This window comes from Apium graveolens, chromosome 3 (assembly GCF_009905375.1).
Source record: "Apium graveolens cultivar Ventura chromosome 3, ASM990537v1, whole genome shotgun sequence".
NCBI classification, from domain to species: Eukaryota; Viridiplantae; Streptophyta; class Magnoliopsida; order Apiales; family Apiaceae; genus Apium; species Apium graveolens.
This window is the reverse complement of record NC_133649.1, coordinates 270,746,005-270,768,461: the sequence shown is the minus strand read 5'-3', so window position 1 is coordinate 270,768,461 and position 22,457 is coordinate 270,746,005. Positions and strand designations below refer to the sequence as shown.

The window sequence follows — 22,457 nt, the reverse complement described above, 5'->3', positions numbered from 1 at the left end:
TTGCATATAGCTTGGCAAATACTTTTCCAGAAACATCTCGGTAAACTTCTCCCAAGATAAGTCTTTGCCTTCCAACAATTCCTTAGACGACTCCCACCAGAAACTTGCTTCATCTTTCAGATAATAACTTGCGTACTGAGCTTTCTTATCATCCTTAACTTCTGCTAACTCAAAGGCTTTTTCCATCTCTCTCAACCACGAATGCGCTTTAATCGGTTCTGGCAAACCTAAGAACTCTGGAGGATGAACAGATTGAAAGTGCTTGAAATTTCCAACTTTTGGGGCCACAGGTTGTTGCAAAAGTTGAGCAAGTCTGCTCATCATAGTGGTTTATGGGTTTATTTCTGGGTCTTGGGTGGGAATTTCTTCTTCTTGGTGATCTGGTGAGTTGGCCATTTCTTACAAACCCAATTGAGCAATTATTTAGCAATACGATAGCATGGCATATATATAACAACAATTTTTATGAAATCTCTTTTGTGGGTTTTAAGTTTTACCCAATTTGCACATGCAATCCTATTACTACATAATTCTCATATCAGTGTTGTTTTATCATGGCACGTAATAGGGTTTTATGATCTTTAAACATGGTTATACGAAAACATGGTTGTATTTAAAACATGGCATTGAGAACAGTTTATAAGATAATCAAGGTGCACAAAGGAAAGCAAGATAATAGATTTATTTAATCGAAGGTTACATAGGGAATATTCTGGATATTAGGGTTCTGAAACAAGGTATAATAAATAGCAGGGTTAAACAGAGGAAAAACTGGAAAACATCCCCATATCTACCCCTAACTTCCAACTACTACTACTACTACACTGGTCTGAAATACAACGAGATAAATGAAAAAGGGATCCCGGCATCTGACCAAGTATCCCAAAGCCTACCGGCGCTGAAAACAACAACAACAATCTACGGGCTCAACCAACAGTCCCGTCTAATCATCTAGAATCTCTCTCAACACAACCAACATCCAGCGAATGATCTTATGCAGCCTCCGGGCCTCAGCATCAGCATCACTAGTGGATGATCCCTCATCCAATCTCCTCCTGGCAACCTGCTCCACCATCTTCACCCGAACTCGCCACTCATCATCCATAACAGAAGCACTCTGCCTAGACTCTCTGGCTAGTCTATCCACCAAAGCTCCCAACTCAGGAATGCGGGAGTACACAAAGTCTCGGTCCTGGGCTAACTTGCCACCAACACTGACAGGAACAGTCTTAGGCATCTCCGACTCTGGCTCAGGGGCAGGGGTCTCTGAATCTGGCCTCAGGGGTGAAATCTGCATGGGGATCTCACTACTCTCAGAAGGGTCCTCCTCTGGGTCTGAACTAACATACACAGGCTCCTCTGGAGAGGGTGGAACGGGGTCCACAGGGGTACCAGTCAAGCTAATCTCTGAGTCTGAGTCACTACCACTACTAGGATCCTGAGAGAAAACACAAAACAGCAACCAAGAAACAATGTTAGGGTTAAATAAAGCTTCCAGCTAACTCACACCCTAACTCTAGTTTCCACTTTACCAATCAACACTTTCCTTAGACTATACCTAATAGTCTAACTCAACTCTACATGAGTCGAACTCTCTCACGATATAGATATATTCCCAAAATACCCCCCTTTTTAAAACATAACTTGTCTCAAGGACTAGATCCTGTAGCTCTGATACCAACTTCTGACGCCCTCAATCTTGGGGTTAGGAAATGAGGACTCACACACCTCTAATCTAATAATTAAATATGCATAAACCCCGATTAACTACTAACAGGATCAACAGGATAAAGTATGAGACAAGATTACAACTACCAATCACAAGATATAACTTACAAACCCAAAATATTATTAAATAATCAATATCAATTCCATCTGGGAACCGACAGATAACCCATTGTATCTTCATACACCTCTTTCTAGGCGCGAGCTCACTCATTAAAAACCACTACCTGCTCTGGCAACCGGAAGCCCTCAACACGGTAGGGACCACCAGGTACGCTCTTACGAGCAGTGCGCCTAAGCCTGACCATCTTCTTGCTTAACTGCCATGGTTAGATTAAGACAAAACAAATGAGTATAAAACTCAGCTAGTAACTATATAGCAGCTCTACAATATCAAATCTCAATATACTTTGAACCAACTAGGGCATTCTACTTTAATTAATCTAGGTGGCAGATTTCCATTTTTTTTCTTTGGGATAAGGAAAGGTATCTGAAGAATAGTAGGGCTTTCAAGAAACAAGGCTCGAAACAGGACGAAAGTCGACATTCATCACAAATCATTATAGGATCAAAATAGATCTTTCGATAGAGGGAAGCAACAGTATTTCAAGATAGAATCAATCATATGATCAACAATTTCAAGAATCGGGGTTCTCGAGGTTTAAGCTCCACAATAACATAATCAAATCTTTTCAAGGCAATATAAACCATTTTCATTTCCAAAATCAATTTACTGAATAAAAGTTTCAGTTCCCTTTTTAAATAATCAATTAGAACCCTTGATTGGATCACTTTATCTTTCCATTTCATTATATACGGGTGATCAGCCCGTATCGACCTCCATTCCGGTCTTTAAGGTACCAATCGGCATAATTTCAGCCTTAAATTGGACTAGTCCCACTAGCCTCTTACCATGACTGGACTAGTCCCACTAGCCTCTTACGTCTCAATCCAATCCATCAGGAATTCATTTGGAAAACCTTGAGTTGGAAAAACAAATAGGTTTTCTAAAATTTATTTTATCATTACCTAGCATTTGAAATCATTCGGACTCTTTCAAGTCGAAACTCATTCTTAAATCAGATTTTAAAGAAACAAAGTTCAGGGAGTGAATCAAAGATACGCAAGGAACAATTCACAAGAATTTTGTGTCAAGTATAACAAGGCACCAAATTAGAAGGATAAACATTGATTTAGGGATCAATAGGGTGATCAAGAGAAACATAATATCATTAAACAGGGTTAACTAAGATAATCAATAGGTTCAATATGATTCATGGCATTATAGGTAACTTGAACAGAAAGGTCAGGTTATCAATGAGTGAAATCAATAGGCTTATCAATAACAGGTTATCAAGAACAGGGATTCTTTAAATCAATAACAGGGTTTCATAAAACATGGGTCTCATAAAATAAGGGTTTAATGCTTAAACAGTTCAATACTCTACATGGTATGAACAACATTTCCTTTATAATCATTTACACAAGTAATCAGAGTTACTTGCCTGAATTTGCTTTCCTGAGGGTTGAACTACTGCCACCTAGTAAATCCTTTCCTTTCCTAGCCTGAATGCCCTCACGCTCCGAATCTACAATAAAACCAAAATCTTAATTACATTCCCAACTCTCGTTCCCGGAATGATCACACTATACGATAACTCGATTATATCCTTGACTCGAGCATACAAATATAGCTTATACATATAAGCACATAGCACTTAGCACATAGCATAATCCTTTCTCGTAGCTTTTATATCCTTATATACTTAGCAATCAAAGCGTACTCGCTTGACCTTGGCTATTTCTCAAATCAAACTAACACGACTCTTTTACGAGTACAAGACCTATTCACAACCAAACATTTACAGTTCATAACCATCACTTATATCAATCAACTTAGTTCCCTTTTCTTTTGCTCCTTAAATCGAGCCACATACTATAATCAAGCAACAAATTCCTAAATATTTACTTATACACTTTCAATCATCCTTTTAATCACAAAAACCAAGTAATTTGACTTTCATTCCTTATGGCCTATTCGTCCTTATCACACAAAATTAACCAAATTCTCACTTTAACTCACATACATACACACAACTCATTCAAAGCTATTAAAGTATCATTCTTCTTCATTTTAATCATAAAAAAATTCGAACCAATCATAGATACTTGCGCGCATGCAATTCAATTTTAACTTATCATGATATCAAACACTTTATCTTTATCAAGTAAGCCAACTAAGTTTCTTAACACAATCGAATTTCACCTAAATCACAACATGCATCCATTCATTCATCAAATTAGTCCCTTTTTAACTTAATTTAATTCAGCAAAACTCAATTTTACTTCTCAAGGACAAATCAATGACATGCACATCTTGATCCTCTTTAAAACTAGCATGCAATCACTTTTAGGCCATTTATACTTAGTGTTTACCAAGTTTATCTCACAAAATTAATTTCCTTTCTTATTAACACAAAAATTCGAACCTAAACTTAGCATGCAACAATAATTTCATTCCTTTTTAATCTAATAACAATCCATCATCATTTTAAACAAGTTAACTCAAATCAAACAACTTTAAAGATTAAAACCATTCGGCCTTTTTCAAAAACAAACATGCAACTTGATATTCTTAATCCTTGAATCACAAATCCACCTATATTTTAATATCAAATCAATGACTCATGCATTTCAATATAATCAACTTGATTTCCTTAAAATAGTAAGGGCCATTCGGCCTTTTAATCAAAACACCACATGCAAACATAAATAAGTGATCTTAAGGTTCTAGAGCTCAGTTTTTAACATCATAGCTCACCACCGGTTCACCGGAGTTCATCACCGGTGGCGGTGGCTTCACGGTGGTGCCCTCATTCGAGGGTGTCCAACCACGAAACCCCCGATTTCTCAAAAGAAATGCATCAACACCACATGCAAACTGATTTCAGCACAATAATCATAGGATACGAACTAATCAAGCAAGCCCTCGGTTCTTGGCTCAAAACCGAACCCAAAAACACACACACACTTCGGCATGCAAGCCTAATCACACACATGCACATACTTATCCCTATACATAAGTGTTTAGCAAGAAGAATTAGGGATGATTGATGAGTTTGATCAAGGAAAAAGGAGGTATACCGAGAGAGATTTAAGAGAGAGCCGAGAGAGAGTTGTTCGAGTGAGAGAGAGAGAGAGAGAGAGTGAAAGAAAAAGAGGAGAGAAAAGAGTGAGTGCACGGAAAAGAAAGAAGAAAATGGGGAGGAAGGGGTAATTTATACTCCACCAACACAAGGGCAAAATGGTAATCTAATAACTCCCTTTTTAATTTGCACTTTCTTTCTCTTTTTACTCAAATGCAACAAAATTCAAAATAAAAATATTTCTCTCTCGGAAAGTCGAGAATTATTGAAAATGACAATTTTAACACGTACGTCTCGAAATTAGCTTTTTATCCATTACTCATAATAAGAATTTGAGCGAACGATTGATTTTATATGAATTTCGCAAACTTGCTTTAATAAATACAATTTCCACATAAAATTGATTTAAAAATGCAAAGATCAACAATCAAATTTACTTATTATATTTTTAAAAATCTCTAGGATCATTACGAAGGTAACAAAACAAATCCCATATTTTTATCCTTCTCGGATGATTTTATAAAAATGCGCGAAGGTTAATTAAACCTTTACTTAAATCACGTAATTCCTTTACAATTTACAAAATTGACACAGAACACATAGTCATGCACACAGGTAAGCAATCACACACATATAGTCACATAACGACTCAGGTCTGATCATAGAATCTATCCCTCTTTAATCTTTATCCTCTTTTACGCGTACCGGGTCACGTTCAGCCTGACGGCCCGACGCTCAGCGTTTCGATTACGCTTCTCATTATCTTTGTCAATCAACACGTCTCTTAAGACGAAATACTTTATTCATTCACTTCACATATAACTCTCGTTTTATATTATTTAATTTCCATATTAGGACGGGTTCCGTTCTACCTGACGGCCCGACACCAAGCTTAATTTCTAAGCTGACTCTTTAAATTTGAACGTTTTTATTCACACTCCTAAACTCTAGTATACAGATAAGACAAAAAAATCATCACTTAGTCACATAATTATAATCTCAACACATAACACATACTTTATTTTCTTAATTACGACGCAAAATTCTCAGTCGTTACATTATCGATATCTCTGAGATCTCTAGTAGACTTATCGATAACTCAGAGTTCTCTAATGAATGTAGACTTGTCGATAACTCTGAGTTCTCTAGTGAAGAAATGACTTGTCGATATCTCCAATCTTCATGTCTTCGATTTGGCTTGTCGATATCTTTCTGAGTTCTCTAGTAGCTTTCCTGACTTCTCTATAAGCCATTCTAGAGTTCCCGAATGACTTCTCTATAACATTAAATCTGTGACTTGTAGCGATCTTGACTTAGAGTATTTTTCTCCAAACAGATTTATTCAACTCCAAGCTTGATACTGTTTCAGGAAAAAGACTTCAGTCTGCTTCTTTGCATTTTTACACACTTTAAGTGTTACAAGTACAAAATACAGACTAAGATAACAACACAACTTACTTATGGTTAACCCCAAGCTTAGCTGATTACTAAAAATAACAGTTCATTAATCTCCTCCTTAGATCAGATGTCCATTTGACTTGCTTCATACTTTGATCAGGGACACTAATGATATCGTTATCTTCAGTGATCTTTGACATCATCACTTATATATTACAAAGTCTCGTAAGCCTAGTTCAATTCAAGGACTCCAGTCTGCTTCTTTGCATTTTTACACACTTTAAGTGTTACAAGTACAAAATACAGACTAAGATAACAACACAACTTACTTATGGTTAACCCCAAGCTTAGCTGATTACTAAAAATAACAGTTCATTAATCTCCTCCTTAGATCAGATGTCCATTTGACTTGCTTCATACTTTGATCAGGGACACTAATGATATCGTTATCTTCAGTGATCTTTGACATCATCACTTATATATTACAAAGTCTCGTAAGCCTAGTTCAATTCAAGGACTCCCAACATCTATATAAGGGGTCTCACCCCTCCTCTCAGAACTACGTTTTCTGGCTTGATTATCTAATTCACAGAGATACGTAGACATCTCGTTAAGGCATAATTAAGCTACGAAACACGAGAGTAGTCATTAAAGGTCTTGAGCTCCCGGACCCTAATAATAAATACAGCAATTAATGCACCCTAGTTTTTTATCCATAACATTTACCTTTTTTAAAAATTGTATAACAATTAATGAGATGTAAAAATAAATTTTTTTCCCTATATTACCGTCCATTTTCAACTTTCAAGCTAATATGTGGTTAGTTTTACTAATTTATCCTTTTTAAAAATTGTATAACAATTAATGAGACGTGGGAATAGTCTAATGTAATTTATATTTTTATAGAATCGATACATTTATGATAGATATAGGTGGAAAAATATCAACAAATTAATTAATATTTTCTTAATACATTTTATTTTGGAAATAAGACTTGTTTAGCGGGACGAAAGTAGTATCCCATTTATAACAAATGTTTGTACTCCCTCCGTCCCAAAATAAGTGTCGCTTTGACTTTTGACACGTATTTTGAGGTGTAAAAAAAAGGTACTTCTGTATATTTTTTTTATAAATTTTCTTTTCTAAATAAAAATATAAATGTAAAATTTTAATTCAGGAAAAAAAAATTTGAAAAAAAATATATGCAAATATCTTTTTTAGTATCTTAAAAAACGTGTCAAAAGTCAAAACGACACTTATTTTGGGACAGAGGGAGTAACAATTTCGGTTTAAATGCTCTAAATTAATGTAATTTAAATTTAAATTTAAATATAGAAAACAACAAGGTAATAACACCACCACCTCCTAACAATAAGCAGAGAAACATAGAGATTGCATCAGAGATTATCCGTTTATCAATAGAAAAAAGTGTCACAGTAAACTATCATTAAGAAATATTGTACTTTAATACATTAAGTTTGAAATGTAGATTTTTATACCATCAATCAGAATAAGCCTAAATGCCTAAATACATTTTACTGTTTATCTATAATAATCATAAACATAGTGTATCCTTATCTTATATGACCTCCAATTTTTTATTATGACCACTTCCTGGACACTTTCTGGGAATCGGGTTATGCAAGTGTGATCAAACCTTTACTTTCATGTGCATGTGTGCAAGTGTTCTCATAACCTACGTCTTGTTCCCGCTGCATTGCTATCCCAAGTCCCAGCCCTAACCCCAACCCACTATATTTCGTTGGTATCTTCTGTACTTGCAATCGTAAATGGGGGATCCTTTCTCCCCAGGTTCCACTTCTTTTAACAAATGCATTACTGCCGCTCATGAGACTGGGACACACATAATCAATCAACTTGTTTCCATCTCTCGATGACAACATTGAACTGCTTATCTCTCCTCCTAACCTGCATATAAGAGAAATTTTATTGAGAAGACGGGAAAAAGCGGAAAATGACCAAAATAGCAGAGAATTCTAGGAGGGGAGTCAAGAATGGGTAAAATATGAAGTAGGTGACCAAATGTGTCTAAAAAACTCAAGTAAGTCATTCATTGCAAATTTGACTCAAACAGATCATCAATTAACTTAATTTGATCATTCCGTTAAAATCAAAAACTAAAATTACCCAAAATTGGAAGATACTAATATAGGAGGGTAGAGCTCGTTCATCTGGCTCACATAATATGATGCAATCTGTCTTTAATTTTTCGAAACCTCAAAAATAATTCAACTAGGGAGAATCAAAGTCAGATTTCATCATGATTTCGTGAGCCAAATAGCAAGTTTTAGTAACCAAATTGATGCCCAAAACAAGCTCTACCCTCCAATGTTACTATTTTTCAATTTTGGGTAATTTCAATTTTCGACAAAATGATTAAATTACGTTAATGACCAGTTTAAGTCAAATTTGCAATGAGCGACAACTTCAATTTTTTGAACGCAGTTAGTCATCTGCTTGATATTTAACCCATATGGAAATTAAGATGGCACGTCTAACAAATGTGCCCAATTTAAGATGAGTATTTCTATAGCTAAAAAGCAAGTACAAAATTAGCCCAAAGACGAAAGAGTGAAATCCTTACAAAAAAATGTGTATGAAGTGCTTTTGAAGACTACGTTACTTCTGCATAAACTTTTATATAACATTGTTTTGCAATTTTTTTGTCAAGCATATTTTAAATCTGTCATCGATGCTAAAATGGGCTGATCTTTTTGAAAGTGTCATGTTGGACATTTTAGCTTCATATTGTGCATAAAAGGTCTTAACACCCACAAAAAGTACAGTATTCACAATCTTAAGGTTTTTTTACAGTTACTACCTAATTCATTGTAATTTCAGTACACGTTTTAGCATAACCTTCTCTCTGTTTAGGGTGGGGGGGTCTTCTCTAGTTTTGATGTTTTCTCATCTGCGATGTAGTTCAAAATACAACAATATGTAGTAGGAAGAGAGATTACCTCAACTAATGGCTGTTTGTTTTGGAGAATGTAATCCACACTTTTTCCGGTCTGAAAAGAAACAAGGGAAATTAAAAAAAAAAAGTTAGATTTGGTTGCTGAGCACAATTAATTATGAATCCTTACATAATTATACTGTAGTTCGAGAGGACAATAAAATATGCTCCCCTCTGAATACTAATGCAGGATAGACTAAAAACAATGGATTTAAGAACTACAAATGACAATAACATAGAACTTGGAAATTTGAGTATGGAAAAATTACTGTCCCAAAAAGAGACTCAACTCAATATTAATATTAAATTGTTGTATATTAACAAAGTCTTCCAAGTCTTGATAACATGTGGAGATTATTATACTTTTATGATCAATGCTAGGCTGCCAAAATGGATCCCAAAGTTCTTCCCAAATGACACATGACACGTTTCTGTTGGTGAAAACTCATCTTTTGGAAAGTTTCTCGGAGCTCTAAAATTACTTTATTTATTTTGGGAATATGAACACTAATTTAATAATCTGACGGACCAAAGCTGAATATAATTGATCGTACCACACATACACAAAACCAAAAGAGCTGTGTGTTACACATGGCCAAACTTCTTATTGTTTACCGGTGGAAGAAGTCAAAGAGTGGCTTAGAATTTTATATAGTTTAAATCTTTTCAGAAGCAAGCATATGAAGATACCTGCAGTTAGAAGTATCACCAGTTCTTTGTCAACGAAATGTATGTTTAAATTTTACTAAAATTATTTGGTTACGATATCTGGTAAGCTCTATTCCCGCTGAACCTATAAATATTCTATCAAATATATAACTTTAACTTTTTACTAATTATAGATCACAAATCAATCACTGCTGATTGATAGGTCACTAAAACCTCAACTTACACCAGATGGTGGAAAGTGCAAGTCCCCAGTCTTAAGTACATGTGCTAATATAGTTTATATAAATATTAGTAAATTAGTTATATGTTGTATGTTATTAATAATGTATTAAACGGTTGGCAAGTTATCATCCATGTTACTTTCATAGATGTAATGGGTAGTTACATACTAGAAGATGTATATATATACATGTGTGTGTGTGTATTTCAGCTTTTAGCTTAACTTTAATAAGATTACTTTCATAGCTTTGACTGGGACCTATCATTGGCATCAGAGCTATCAACTTCTTCCACGACAACCGATAAAAATGAATCTAAAACACTTGAGGCTAGACTACTACAGACCGAGACTGGAGCTTTAGAAAAACTGAAATCACTTGCAGATGCTATCAGTAAGCTCTCTCATGTTGTTTCTTCTAAATTTGGCCTTTCAGTGCATATGGCTGGAGGTCACTAAACCAGATGATGATAAACAACTTGAAGTATCTAAAGAAAATCAACCTTCATTTTTCTCTAAAACCACTCCGGTGGCATTTCCGAAGTCCACTAAGGTTGATTCAGATGCGTTCCATTCTAGAGCCAAACAATTTTTTATATATTAAGGTACAATTTAAACTCACAAGACGTCACTAGATTATCTAGTATCTACTCAATCTTCCAGTTTCTTCGTGTGTTCATCTACTGTTTCAGGTTACCACTTTGAATATAAAGTGGTAATGGAGAAGCTGACTTGCAGTTATCGCCATTTGATGCAGATGTACTGATTTCTACTCAACCAGAGTCAATATTAGATACTGGACAGGTTCACAAAAGTGACATGCTTTCTATGAAATGGCGAAGTGGCAGGGAAGGTACTTATGTGACGCCATATATTACAACACTAATTTGTTGCAGTATAAATTTATAAACCTTGTTTATGATATGGCATGAAGACCTCAATACACATCAGAGTGTGCAAAAGAGCCATAGCATTCAGCTATTATTAGTAATAATAGTGTTGTACATTATTAGTAATGTGTTACAAGGGTGGTTTTTGTTTACAATTGGCTAGTTATCATCCATGTTTCATTTATGGATGCAATATGCAATTACATACTCACAGAAACACACACACATATACATATATAAAGATACATATATTTTAGCAACTGTTAAATGAGGGGTATGAAAAAAGGATTAATATTAATATTTAAGGTTTTATCTTAACCTTAATACTATTACTTTTACAGCAAAGCTGGGACCGTTCCACTAATTCAGTACTCACTTTCAAGTCAGGTACAAGGCTACTCAACCTCAGAAGTACATGGTATCGCTTGAATCGCCATTTCTTAAGAAATATGTAACTCCACTATTTATTAAGATCTTTGCCACGAAAAGGAAATGTTGATAGACGGAGACCTAAAGGTATTAATATTTCCCTGGAGTCATTATTAGGAAGCAGGAGCTCCATGTTATATACAAATATACAAGAACTGTGTTAAATTATGTTATTAAGACTTGATAGGGTCTTATAACATATCTTAACAAAGTCGCCTAATAGACACTGATTAACCTAGAAGCATTTAGCGTGGTCACAGGACCCTAATGGACATTTTAATTTTTTTATCTTAGTTTATTTTTTTATATGTCTAGTTATGTATTTAATATTTGCAATTTAGTATTGTTTTGTGTTTTTGTATTATAGTAGCGTACATACTTGTTCTTGTAATACCCGTAAAAAAATTAATATAGACAATTGTGACACTTTCTCTCTAAATCTCTTACAAACAAAATTTGTTCTGTACCAAAAATTACTTAACAGTTCAAAATATAAAAAAATTGTAAATTGCTTCAAAATTTTGAATTAAAATACCTTGTTTATGTTATACCATGCTTTTTCTACATATAAATAACGTCATAATTTTAGTTATAGATAATTTTGTTTTAATTTGTCAAGTGTACATATAATCATTATACAAAATATATTTTTGAACACCAATTGATTTGGAGGCTGGCTCCGCCATTGTCTAGAAGACTACAACTGGTATTACCAAGATAGTTTTCAATATTCTAGCAAGTGCTTGTACTTTGTACTGTTTAACATTATAACAAGAACATGGATCGCTTGGTTTTTCTAATAACAGGAATCCAAGCATAACAGAAATTAGAGTAGAAGAGAGCCCGAAATATGGAACTCTATATGCAATAAGAATAAATCTAAATACTATGGGCCTCTTTGGCAAACCGCTTATAAGCAGCTTATTTACTTATAAGACATAAATACTTATCGACGAGTGTTTGTAGACCCAACTAATAAGTCAAATAAACAACTTATAAGCTGATACGTTGAATGTTAGGAGCGACGTACTTTTTCTCAACTTATTTTGATTTTTCAGTTTTTTATTAACTTTTGTTTTAGAATATATGTTTGTAAATTCTTTTCTAATTTAAAACACATAAATTAAGATAATTGTAATTTAAAAATTATTTATTTTAGTTCATTAAAGTAAAAAAAATTCTGACTTGTAAGTAAAATTATCCAAACATATTTAGCAAAAAAAAAAAAAAAATTATCCAAACACCTATATAACTTATAAGTATTTATCTAATTATCACTTATAAGTCAATTATTCATTTTAAGTCATAAGTTACTTATTTTAAGATTTCCCAAACGGGCACTATACTTAATGTGTGTCTGCAGGTCTCAAATACGAAAACAGAATTTCAATATATAAACAGCTTACCCTATGGGTAATCCAGTAGTGTCTCTCCCTCATTTCAATCACAAACGGAAAAGTAGGAGGAGCTTTCCTCTCAAGAATGCTTTTCTTGCTATATCTTCTTTGAGCTTCTTGATCGCCTAAGATCACAGTTTGTACTCCTCCAATCTGCGTTTTTACAAAAAATGTGATCAAATCCACACATTTTGCATAATTCGAAGTAGAGAAACAAGCTTTACTATGTAAAAACAACTGATTCAAAGTAGTTCCACACATTTTGCATGATTCAAAGTAGATAAACAAGCTTTAATATGTAAAAACAACTGATTCAAAGTAGTTATTTTACTGGTTATAAAATCTACTTCTATATATTGAATGGCATCAAGGTGCAACTTGAGCCAAATAAATAGCTGTGAAGTTACAGTTCTACGCCTAAAGGTGCCTAAAGGTCAAATAACTGCAAAAGTTTCATCTCTCTAATAGTTGTGCAAAAAATATATCATGCTTTTTTTGATAAATGGAATTGAACCCCTGACCTCAGGTTTGAAACTTCATATCAGTTACCATTATGCTACACTGATTTTTGAATTTAATTATAAAAACTTATTAGATAACTCACAACTTCTACTCTTACCATACTTTCTTGTTTAAACTTTTGAGTAAAATGAAATGAAAAGAATTGTAATATGTTTAAAAGTATAATCTTACATACACAAACTATTTTATATTTAACATATCTAGCGTTATGATGTTAAAATCATGTGTGCCCCATACACGGACAATTATGCGAACACCGAATTCAATTTGATAAAGTTCATTGTGAGCCATTCATAAGAAGAAGGCAAAAATTATATCCTCGACTATGTTTAGATGAGATCAGTGAACTCTCTATAATTGAGCTCTCAGTGTTTCATATTTGTTTTTATAATCAGTTAAACAAAATAGAGAGAGGTAGAGAGAATCAGAAGAAAACCCCTTCTAGGGCAGGAACTAAAGGAGATTTCAATATACAAGGTCACATAACTCGATCTAAAATGCACGCTCTTATGACATATCATTTGGAAGTCAGTTTAAATATTAAAGGTCAAACTACGTTATGCATTATCCTAAGTTCGTAAGTACCGGATGATATAATCAATACAATCAGCATATAAAACTTTCTTTGTTTTTTTTCCTTTTACTTTTTCTATCTTCATTAGAATATGCATAACAATCAGGGGTCGTTTGGTTAAATAAGTGGTATGGGGTTGGAATCAGCAATCGGGTTAAGTTGGTATTGGGTTGAGATATCATTTCTAATATTATGTGTTTGGTTAAGTGTTGGAATGAATATGTCTGATTTAAAATATTGTAGAGTTTTTAATATTAAATATTTAAAATTATCAATTTAATTATTATTTTAATATATTTTTCGTTCAATGATTTTTTTATATGAAACATTACATCAATTTGTTCAAATAAAACAAAAACATGAAAAATAAATTTGATTCCTCATACTCCTTCCTCATACCCACCTCCCCCTAGGGTATGAAAAACCCATGCCTTGAGGGTTTGAGGAATGGGTTTTAAAATATTTTTTCAACCAAACACCGGGTATGGGGTTGGTATGAGTACCTGATTCCAGAACCCCCGGAACCAAACGACCCCTCAACAAGTTGAGTCAAACTTAAATCACTAACAACATAATTCAGGGTTAAAGTGATGTTCCACGGTTTTAATAGTGTATACTATTACCTATACATGCCACCATAAATCACCATGACATATGCAAGCAATAGACACATAAGCAGAAGAGAAAGGAGCCTTTACAAGCATTTATTCATCACTAATAAACATTAACTTTACTTAATAAGAATTACATGTATACACTAAATTTCGAAGGTAAAGTCATAACAGCATAATATATTCATAAGTTAACTAATTTTTTTGTCAGATTACAGTCCTGATAGCGGAAACGAAAGATCTGGACAAGAAGAGTAGAAGACAACATACAAATAGCATCAAAAGTAGATCACGCACAACATCACAACTCTGATAAGTTGGATGGACGAATGGAAACCAGAGTAAAAAATATTGAATAAAACAAGTTTGCAAAAGACCTTGTAATTTGTCATAATTCTCAAAGGAGAATTGGGCTAGATTAATTTCCAGACAAACCGGTACACAAAAGCATGATGCATCAGTAATAACACTACCATGGTGCATAGTATATTAGGTAGTCTGATCGAAGGCAGTTATATTATTAAGAAAAGAACACATTTAAACTAAAATGTATTATAATCATATATTTATTTCAGCTTGTCAGTTGACGCAAGCAATTTAATTCTTAATTTAAGATCTAATAGACCAATTTCTGTTCGACTTCAGGTCAACAATTAACTTCTGAATGCATGTTGGGACAACGAGTTTAAGACGATGAAAAGTAGATAATGAAAAATCCATTTAAAAGATGAAGGATTATAATATTAACCGTGGAGATAAGAGGGAAAAAAACAAGATAGAACCTATATGATTTCCATTTTCCGTATAGTTTCTGCAAAGATAATAACTAACCAGACTGGATAAAGTAGGATTTTCTATTATATTCTCCAGCTGCTCCCCGTGAGCTGTGCCAATTAGCATAACCCCTCTCTCAGCAATTGACCGACAAGCTTGAACTTCAGCTTCTGTACCAATCTCATCAACAATGATGACCTCAGGCATGTGATTCTCCACAGCCTCAATCATGACTTTGTGCTGCATTGATGGTTGTGGAACCTGAACTCTTCGAGCCCCCCCTATTCCTGGGTGAGGAATATCCCCATCACCTCCTATTTCATTGCTTGTATCAACAATAACCTATCCCCATTGTCACGGTAGTCAGGAATTTGTTCTTGTTTGGTGTGTGTGTGTTGGGGGGGGGGGGGGGGGGTTGAAGAAATGAGCAACTAACCACTCTTTTGCGATGCTCGTCTGACAACACACAAGCAATCTCTCGCATAACAGTAGTTTTACCAACACCAGGCCTGTACATATATAATATAAATATATAGTACAAGCTACAATAGCAGAGACGAGGTGGTGAAAATACTAGAAGGCAAATAAACCAACAGCTGCAAATCCACAGTATTCGCCCCTGTACAAAATCAGGAAAGCTTTTCTTCCTTTTTTTTACTGGATATAGATACATAGTTTTATAGATGTCTAAATGCTGATTGCTACTTGCATTCGTTGCTTTTTCCTAATATTTCACATATAATGGGGTAAATCGGCTCATCAGATCAAGTTACAAATTGTAAATTTTCACTTGATATATTTCAGTTGTCATGGTGTGATTGTTAACATCAAATTGCATCGTTTATACTCGAATATTAGGCATTGATAACTTATGAAAAATACTATGCAAAACCTTACCTTCCAACAAACAAGATGCTTTCGCCATATTGAAGAAGATCTTGGACCATAGCAATATGACCCCTGACAGCTCTGCCAACTCTGCAAGTTAAACCAACTAATGAACCATTTCTGCTTCTGATTGCAGATATACGGTGCAAGGTACCAGTGATTCCAGCTCTATTATCTCCTCCAAATTCTCCAACTGCATCTTGAGCATGCTTTAACTCTTGTAATGACACCTGGCTAATTGATATCACATGAATAAATTATAAGTCTACCTCGTAAGTGCTTGGAGATTGCCAGGTCATTCATCTCCATGTCCATACAGGGACAAGGTCAGCAATTACTCAAAAACAGTGTGTTTCTGAGTTCAAAAAAGGAAGAAATGAGAGAAAAAGGATTTCACTCAATCTTACTACACTGGTCTCTTGTAACAAAACTTGTAGGAAAAGAAAGGAAATCTTTTTGCACAAGTTCCTCTTGACAGGATTGGTAAATAATATAAGAAATTTTGTTATAGTTCATACATATATATATATATATATATCTAAATAAATATAAGGATATGTTTGGAAGACAGCGCTTCTTGTTTCTGCTCTATTTCTGTCTTCACTTCGTAAATGGCAATAACACAAGATGGGACTGTGTATCATTATTTTTGTATTTCTCTTCTATGCGGGCTACTCGCTATCCAGCTGATGTTTTTCATTCTTAGTTCAACATATAAAAATGACCAAAAAGCAGGCATATATGTGTAACCTAATAGACAACGAGGATCATGCTTTAACACTAGTTTGGAAAACTGACACATTCACACACACCATTTCAGGAGTGAATATAACCATGACACGTGATAAAATCATAATCCAATATGAGAACAAATGTAACTTCTTTGAAATGGAGGAATCTAGTCTATTGCAAAATCACAATTCAATGTCATGGTAAGTCGCCAAATACTTACTGTTTGAAACTAGAGGACGACTTGTTGAGGTAATACTCTGTTTTTTTTATTTGACGCTTTGATTTTTGCATATATTTCAATGTGGTTTGACCAGGTAGTTGACAAATATTTTATTTCACACAAAAAAAATCATATTTCTAACTAGTCAAAGCGTCATATAAAAATCAGAGGGAGTATTATTAAACGGAAAATATGTGACTGTGCTGATATTTAGTTAGTATTATATACTAATATAGGAAGAAGAAGAAGAAAAAATGAATCACCTCAGAATTTCTTAGATATTGGCGTCCGGAAACACCAAGATAGTGTGCTTGAGGCAAACGGCCTAGATCCAATATCACCTTTGGAAATAAAATAAATAAAATGAGAAGAATATCAGTTAAAAGATTAAAATAAAGATTGAAGGGTGTCGGCCCTAAATGTCACTTTGGGGTGAAAAATAGTCCAAAATGTCACTTCTGAAAATTATGGCTCAAAATGTCACTTGAACACACGGCTTCGTCTAGCTTTTATCGGTAGCGCCATATCCCTTCACGTTTTGCTGCATCTTTTTATTATTATTATTTCTTTAACATGAAAATGCTAGTTTAATGCACGTTCTCCCCTATTTTTTTATTTTTTTTTAATTTTCTTATGTTAAAAACGCTTAATTGTGCGTCGTTTGCTCCCTAAAACACAACTTCATGTAGCGTTTTGCACATACTACTTTTCTATTTTTTATTTAAAAAAACCCAACTAGGAAATTGTTGAACCCAAAAATAATAAAATATAATTTAATTTCAAGTTCACGCTTAAATTAGAATTTTATTAATTTCTTTTTAAATATTTCTAAAACCCAAAAGGGAATTGTTGAACCCTAAAATGTTAAAAATTACTCCCTCTGTCTCGTTCATTTCTATACAGTTTCCTTTTTAGGACGTACCTCTCAATTGTATACATTCCAAAATTGGTAAAATTTTATAACATATGAATTAACTACATTCACTTACATCCACTAATTTCTTTCACCACACTCACTTTAAACATTAAATATTAGTTGATCCCACCACTTTACCCACTTTTCTTACTTTACTTTTTTTATCACCAAATTATATTTTTTCTTAACCTCCGCACCATCCTCCCTGTGTATATAACTTAATGGGACGAAGGAAGTATTAAATTAGGTTACACTCTTAAATTTTAAAATTGTTTAATTTAGTTTACATTTCCAATTCCTAGGGTTTATGGCCTAAACTAGGGTTTAGGCTGTAGGCCCTAAACCTTAAACCGGTGTACGTTTTATCAATTTTTTTTTGATATTTTTAAAACTTAAAAGGGGATTGGTGAACCTTAAATTATTAAAAATTATTAAATTAAATGTGCCTTTTATTCAATTTTTTAATATTTCTAAAACCCAAAAGGGAATTATTGAACCCTAAAAAATTAAAAATTGTTAAATTACGGTACATTATTAAATTTAAAAATATTAATTAAAAAGTATTATTAAAAACGTAACATTAAGTAGAGTTTCCTGCCCCAAACGACAACCAATAAAAAGCTAAAAAAATCAAAAAAAGAAAACACCAACTAACTTAACCCTGTACTATGTAGCATGTTATATACATTTTGAAAAAAAAGTGGTCAAAACGCTAGTTTCTAAACGCGACGATAACACGTCTTCGGACGACATTTTGGGCCATATTTTCGAAAGTTACATTTTGGACATTTATTACATGACATTTTGGTCCATTTCTCAAGATTGAATGGAGTGGAGCAGCAAAAAAAAAAAACTCGAATTTGTCTGTGATGTAACTATTAAGTAAAATTATGATGACCTCTAAGAGCTGAGCTCGATTGGATCCCAAAACAAGATTGTCATGTATATCACGCGGAAGAATCTGCCAGTCAGAAAAAAGAAATTGAGACATAAATAAATTAAAAAATATATTAATTAGAGTATTACAGTAGAAGAAAAATGGATAACCTGTAAGAGGGAGTGTATGTCGTGGTCATGGTGGTGGTCATGATGATTTTGAGACACACAGGTGGTGGTGGTGGTGGTGGTGGTGGTGTTGCGTGTATTTTTTTTGGAATTGCAAACAGGAAGACGAAGAAGAATATTAGTATTACGTTGCGGGTTTGTCAACACCGGTAGTAGTGGTACAATTCTACTTGTTTTCATTCTTACACCCAATACCAATCCAGTATCAGGGCATATTAAGACATCACCTGGGAATGGGATCAAATCATCAAGATTGCGAAGAAGGAGAGTGAGAAGATAAGGTTTTTTTTGTTAATTAATTATACACAAAATATCCAAAATACTTATATTTTTAAATTTATTTTTGAAAATAGTATTATTTTAAAACTTATTTTCAAAAATACAACTTTTAAATTCCATTTTCAAAAATACGATTCTTAACTCGTTATACAGCTAAATTTTAAAATTTGAAAAGTTTGATTTTAAAGTTGCATTAATTGCGTTTCAAATTTGCAATCAAATTAATCTTAAAAGCGTTTTTGAAAAAAATAAAATAAAAGTTGCATTACATGTTGCAGAAATTGCAAATCATATTTTTGAAAATTGTTTCACCAAAAAATTGTACTTTGAAATACTCCATTCATCCCAATTTAGTTGTCTAGTTTGACTTTTACACATAATTTAAGGTGTTTTCACTGCATCCATTAATTATTTTTCAAATTTTTTTTTTGCGAATAATAGTTTAAAATTTAAATTTCATTCACAAAAGGAAAATTTAAAAAATAATCAAATGAGGTATACGGTCAAGTCACCTTAAAATACGCATAAAAGTGAAAATGGACAAATAATTTGGGATGAAGAGAGTATTTTTTTAAAAATATTGTATTTTTGAAATAAATCCTAAAATAAATTAGATATTGAGGCTCCTAAGTATGTGCTCACGTAACTTAGGCGAGTAAATAGAGTTTTTATGTAAATGCACATTAAAATACATTATGTACTCAGGTAATTATATATATTACAATTTTGCCATTAAAATACATTATGTACTCAAATAAGACCCTTAAGTACATACTTAGGGGTATTTTTCTTAATAAATTATTTATATGTTCTAATTAAATTAATTGAGGTCCCTCTAAGCATAATTTTAGGGGAAGGGACGACCAACAACATGAAACCACTGAATTTATGGCAATAAATTTTATTTAAGATGTGATTAGCCTAGATGTATTGTTTGTGAAAAAAGACTAGTAAAATTTGTAAATCCCATACATAAATAAAAGAATGTATTAAACTAATGTACAAACTACAAAGACATCTGTTACAGATTCAGCAGCAACTTGTGCCGGCAGAAGTACTGACATTACTGAGCAAGAAGAAGAATGAAATTCTGTTATGACAACTCATTGACAGCTAAGCATTAGGTGTTTAGAATCAGTTTAGTTCTGTATCTAAAAACACATATTAGTATACATAGCTTTTCAGTGTGTATTGTAAATCCAACTCTCTTTTTATCAATTTTATTTTAGCTTCTTCTCCAAGCTTATATTCTTCTTCTTCATATGTTCATTTGTTTACTTAACCTCCATTAATGGAATCTCAACCACAAATCTGACATGGTATCAGAGTCAGGTTGCTCTTGATTCCTGAACTACGCATCCGCATTACGATCAAATACACATAATCGAGCTTCAAACTCATCTACAATGGCGAATAACAATGTTGTAATTGATATAAATCATCTGTACTACTTGAGTTCTTATGATCATCCAGGATTGTCACTTGTCACAGAGGTGCTCAATAATCAAAATTATCATCATTGAAGTTATTCAATCAGAATTGCACTTTCTGCTAAACTGAAACTAGGGTTTATTGATGGATCGCAAGCAAGACCAGCTGCGACATCACCACAACACAGTTTATGGATGAAGAGCAACGATCTTGTAATATAATGGTTACTAAACTAAGTATCATCAGAAATACGCAAACGTGTCGTATATCTTACAACTACAAAGCAGATCCGGGATGATCTTGTTGTTAAGTACTCACAAAGCAATGTGCCAAGGCTATTTTAACTCAAGAAAAACTTAGCCTCTCTAACTCAAGGTACTAAGTCCATCACTACCTATTTTACAATGTTCGGAAGTATGATTGACGAGTTGGATAATCTTTCTCCCATACCTAGATGTACTTGTGCTAATTCTAATTGTGCGTGTGGAAATACTCAAAAGCTGATGCATATGAAAAATTGACTAAGTTGAGTCAGTTTCTAATATGACTCAGTGATCAATTCATGAAATTAGAGGTCAGATTTTGTTAATGAATCGATTTCCTGATATTAGTAAAGCTTAACCTATGTTGCTACAAGAGGAGAACCAGAGAGAGTTTTTAAATGCATCTATTATTGTTTCTGAAAATATAGCAATGAATGTGAGATTCTATCACTGCCTATTTTACAATGTTCAGAAGTATGATTGATTAATTGGATAATCTATCTCCTATACCTGGATGTATTTGTGAAAATTTTAATTGTGTGTGTGGAAATACTCAAACGCTTGATGCATATGAAAAATTGACTAAATTGAGTCAGTTTCTAATGGGACTCAATGATCAATTCATGAATACTAGAGGTTAGATTTTGTTAATGAATCCATTTCCTGATATTAGTAAATCGTACTTTATGTTGCTACAAGAGGAGAACTATAGAGAGCTTTCAAATGCATCTAGTATTGTTTCTGAAAATATAGGAATGAATGTGAGATTTAATACTGCTAAGCCTGCAAACTCTGGTAGTAAGGATAAATCTGTCAGGAAGGTGCAAGATCCCAGTATTATTTATGATTTTTGCAAACTGACTAGACACACTAAGGACAAGATTTTGCTCTACATGGATATCCCGATTGGCATAGACTTTATGGACATCTTAAGTCTAGAGTTAAGAACTTTCAGAAGATATCTAATGCAAATGTTGTGGCTGGGATTGAGAAATTTGAGTCTGATGTGAATATGACTACAAATAAGGAAGTAGTAATGTCTAGACTAACTGAATATCAATATCAATAACTCATGTATCTGCTTTAACATACTCAAGGTGCATCAACAAATGCTGCCTCAAATGTTACTTGAATAAATTCAACTGTGAAACCCGAAGCAAATTGTGCATGTATTGTCTTTTCTAGTAACATTCATTTCAATAATACAATTACAACTTGGATTATAGACTCTGGTGCTACTCACCACATAACACCATATTTGCAGCTACTAATTAATATGCAGTCCATTAGTTCTGAGTTATTATTACCAAATGGTCATAAAATCTGTGTTACTC

The 22,457-nt window shown here is 33.4% G+C and overlaps 1 protein-coding gene across 1 annotated transcript; it reads right to left on the bottom strand.

The window, feature by feature from the left end:
- Positions 1-7,680: 7,680 nt before the first annotated feature.
- Positions 7,681-19,428, bottom strand: LOC141713320 (uncharacterized protein ycf45). Its single transcript, XM_074516680.1, has 9 exons — positions 19,133-19,428; positions 18,984-19,046; positions 17,433-17,510; positions 16,227-16,447; positions 15,766-15,838; positions 15,387-15,671; positions 12,858-13,001; positions 9,251-9,301; positions 7,681-8,198 (listed from the first exon to the last, which is right to left on the bottom strand). The coding sequence occupies exons 1-9, from the start codon at positions 19,328-19,330 to the stop codon at positions 8,139-8,141; spliced, it is 1,173 nt and encodes a 390-aa protein (XP_074372781.1). The 5' UTR covers positions 19,331-19,428; the 3' UTR covers positions 7,681-8,138.
- Between the last annotated feature and the right edge of the window lie 3,029 nt (positions 19,429-22,457).

Excerpts from the sequence above, each read along its gene's own strand:
- LOC141713320 (XM_074516680.1), bottom strand. The coding sequence starts at position 19,330 with ATGAAAACAAGTAGAATTGTACCACTACTACCGGTGTTGACAAACCCG. Across the intron at positions 15,839-16,226 it reads AGCATCTTGTTTGTTGGAAG|GCCTGGTGTTGGTAAAACTA; the intron begins GTAAGGTTTTGC and ends ATATATGTACAG. Across the intron at positions 8,199-9,250 it reads ACAAACAGCCATTAGTTGAG|GTTAGGAGGAGAGATAAGCA; the intron begins GTAATCTCTCTT and ends TCTTATATGCAG.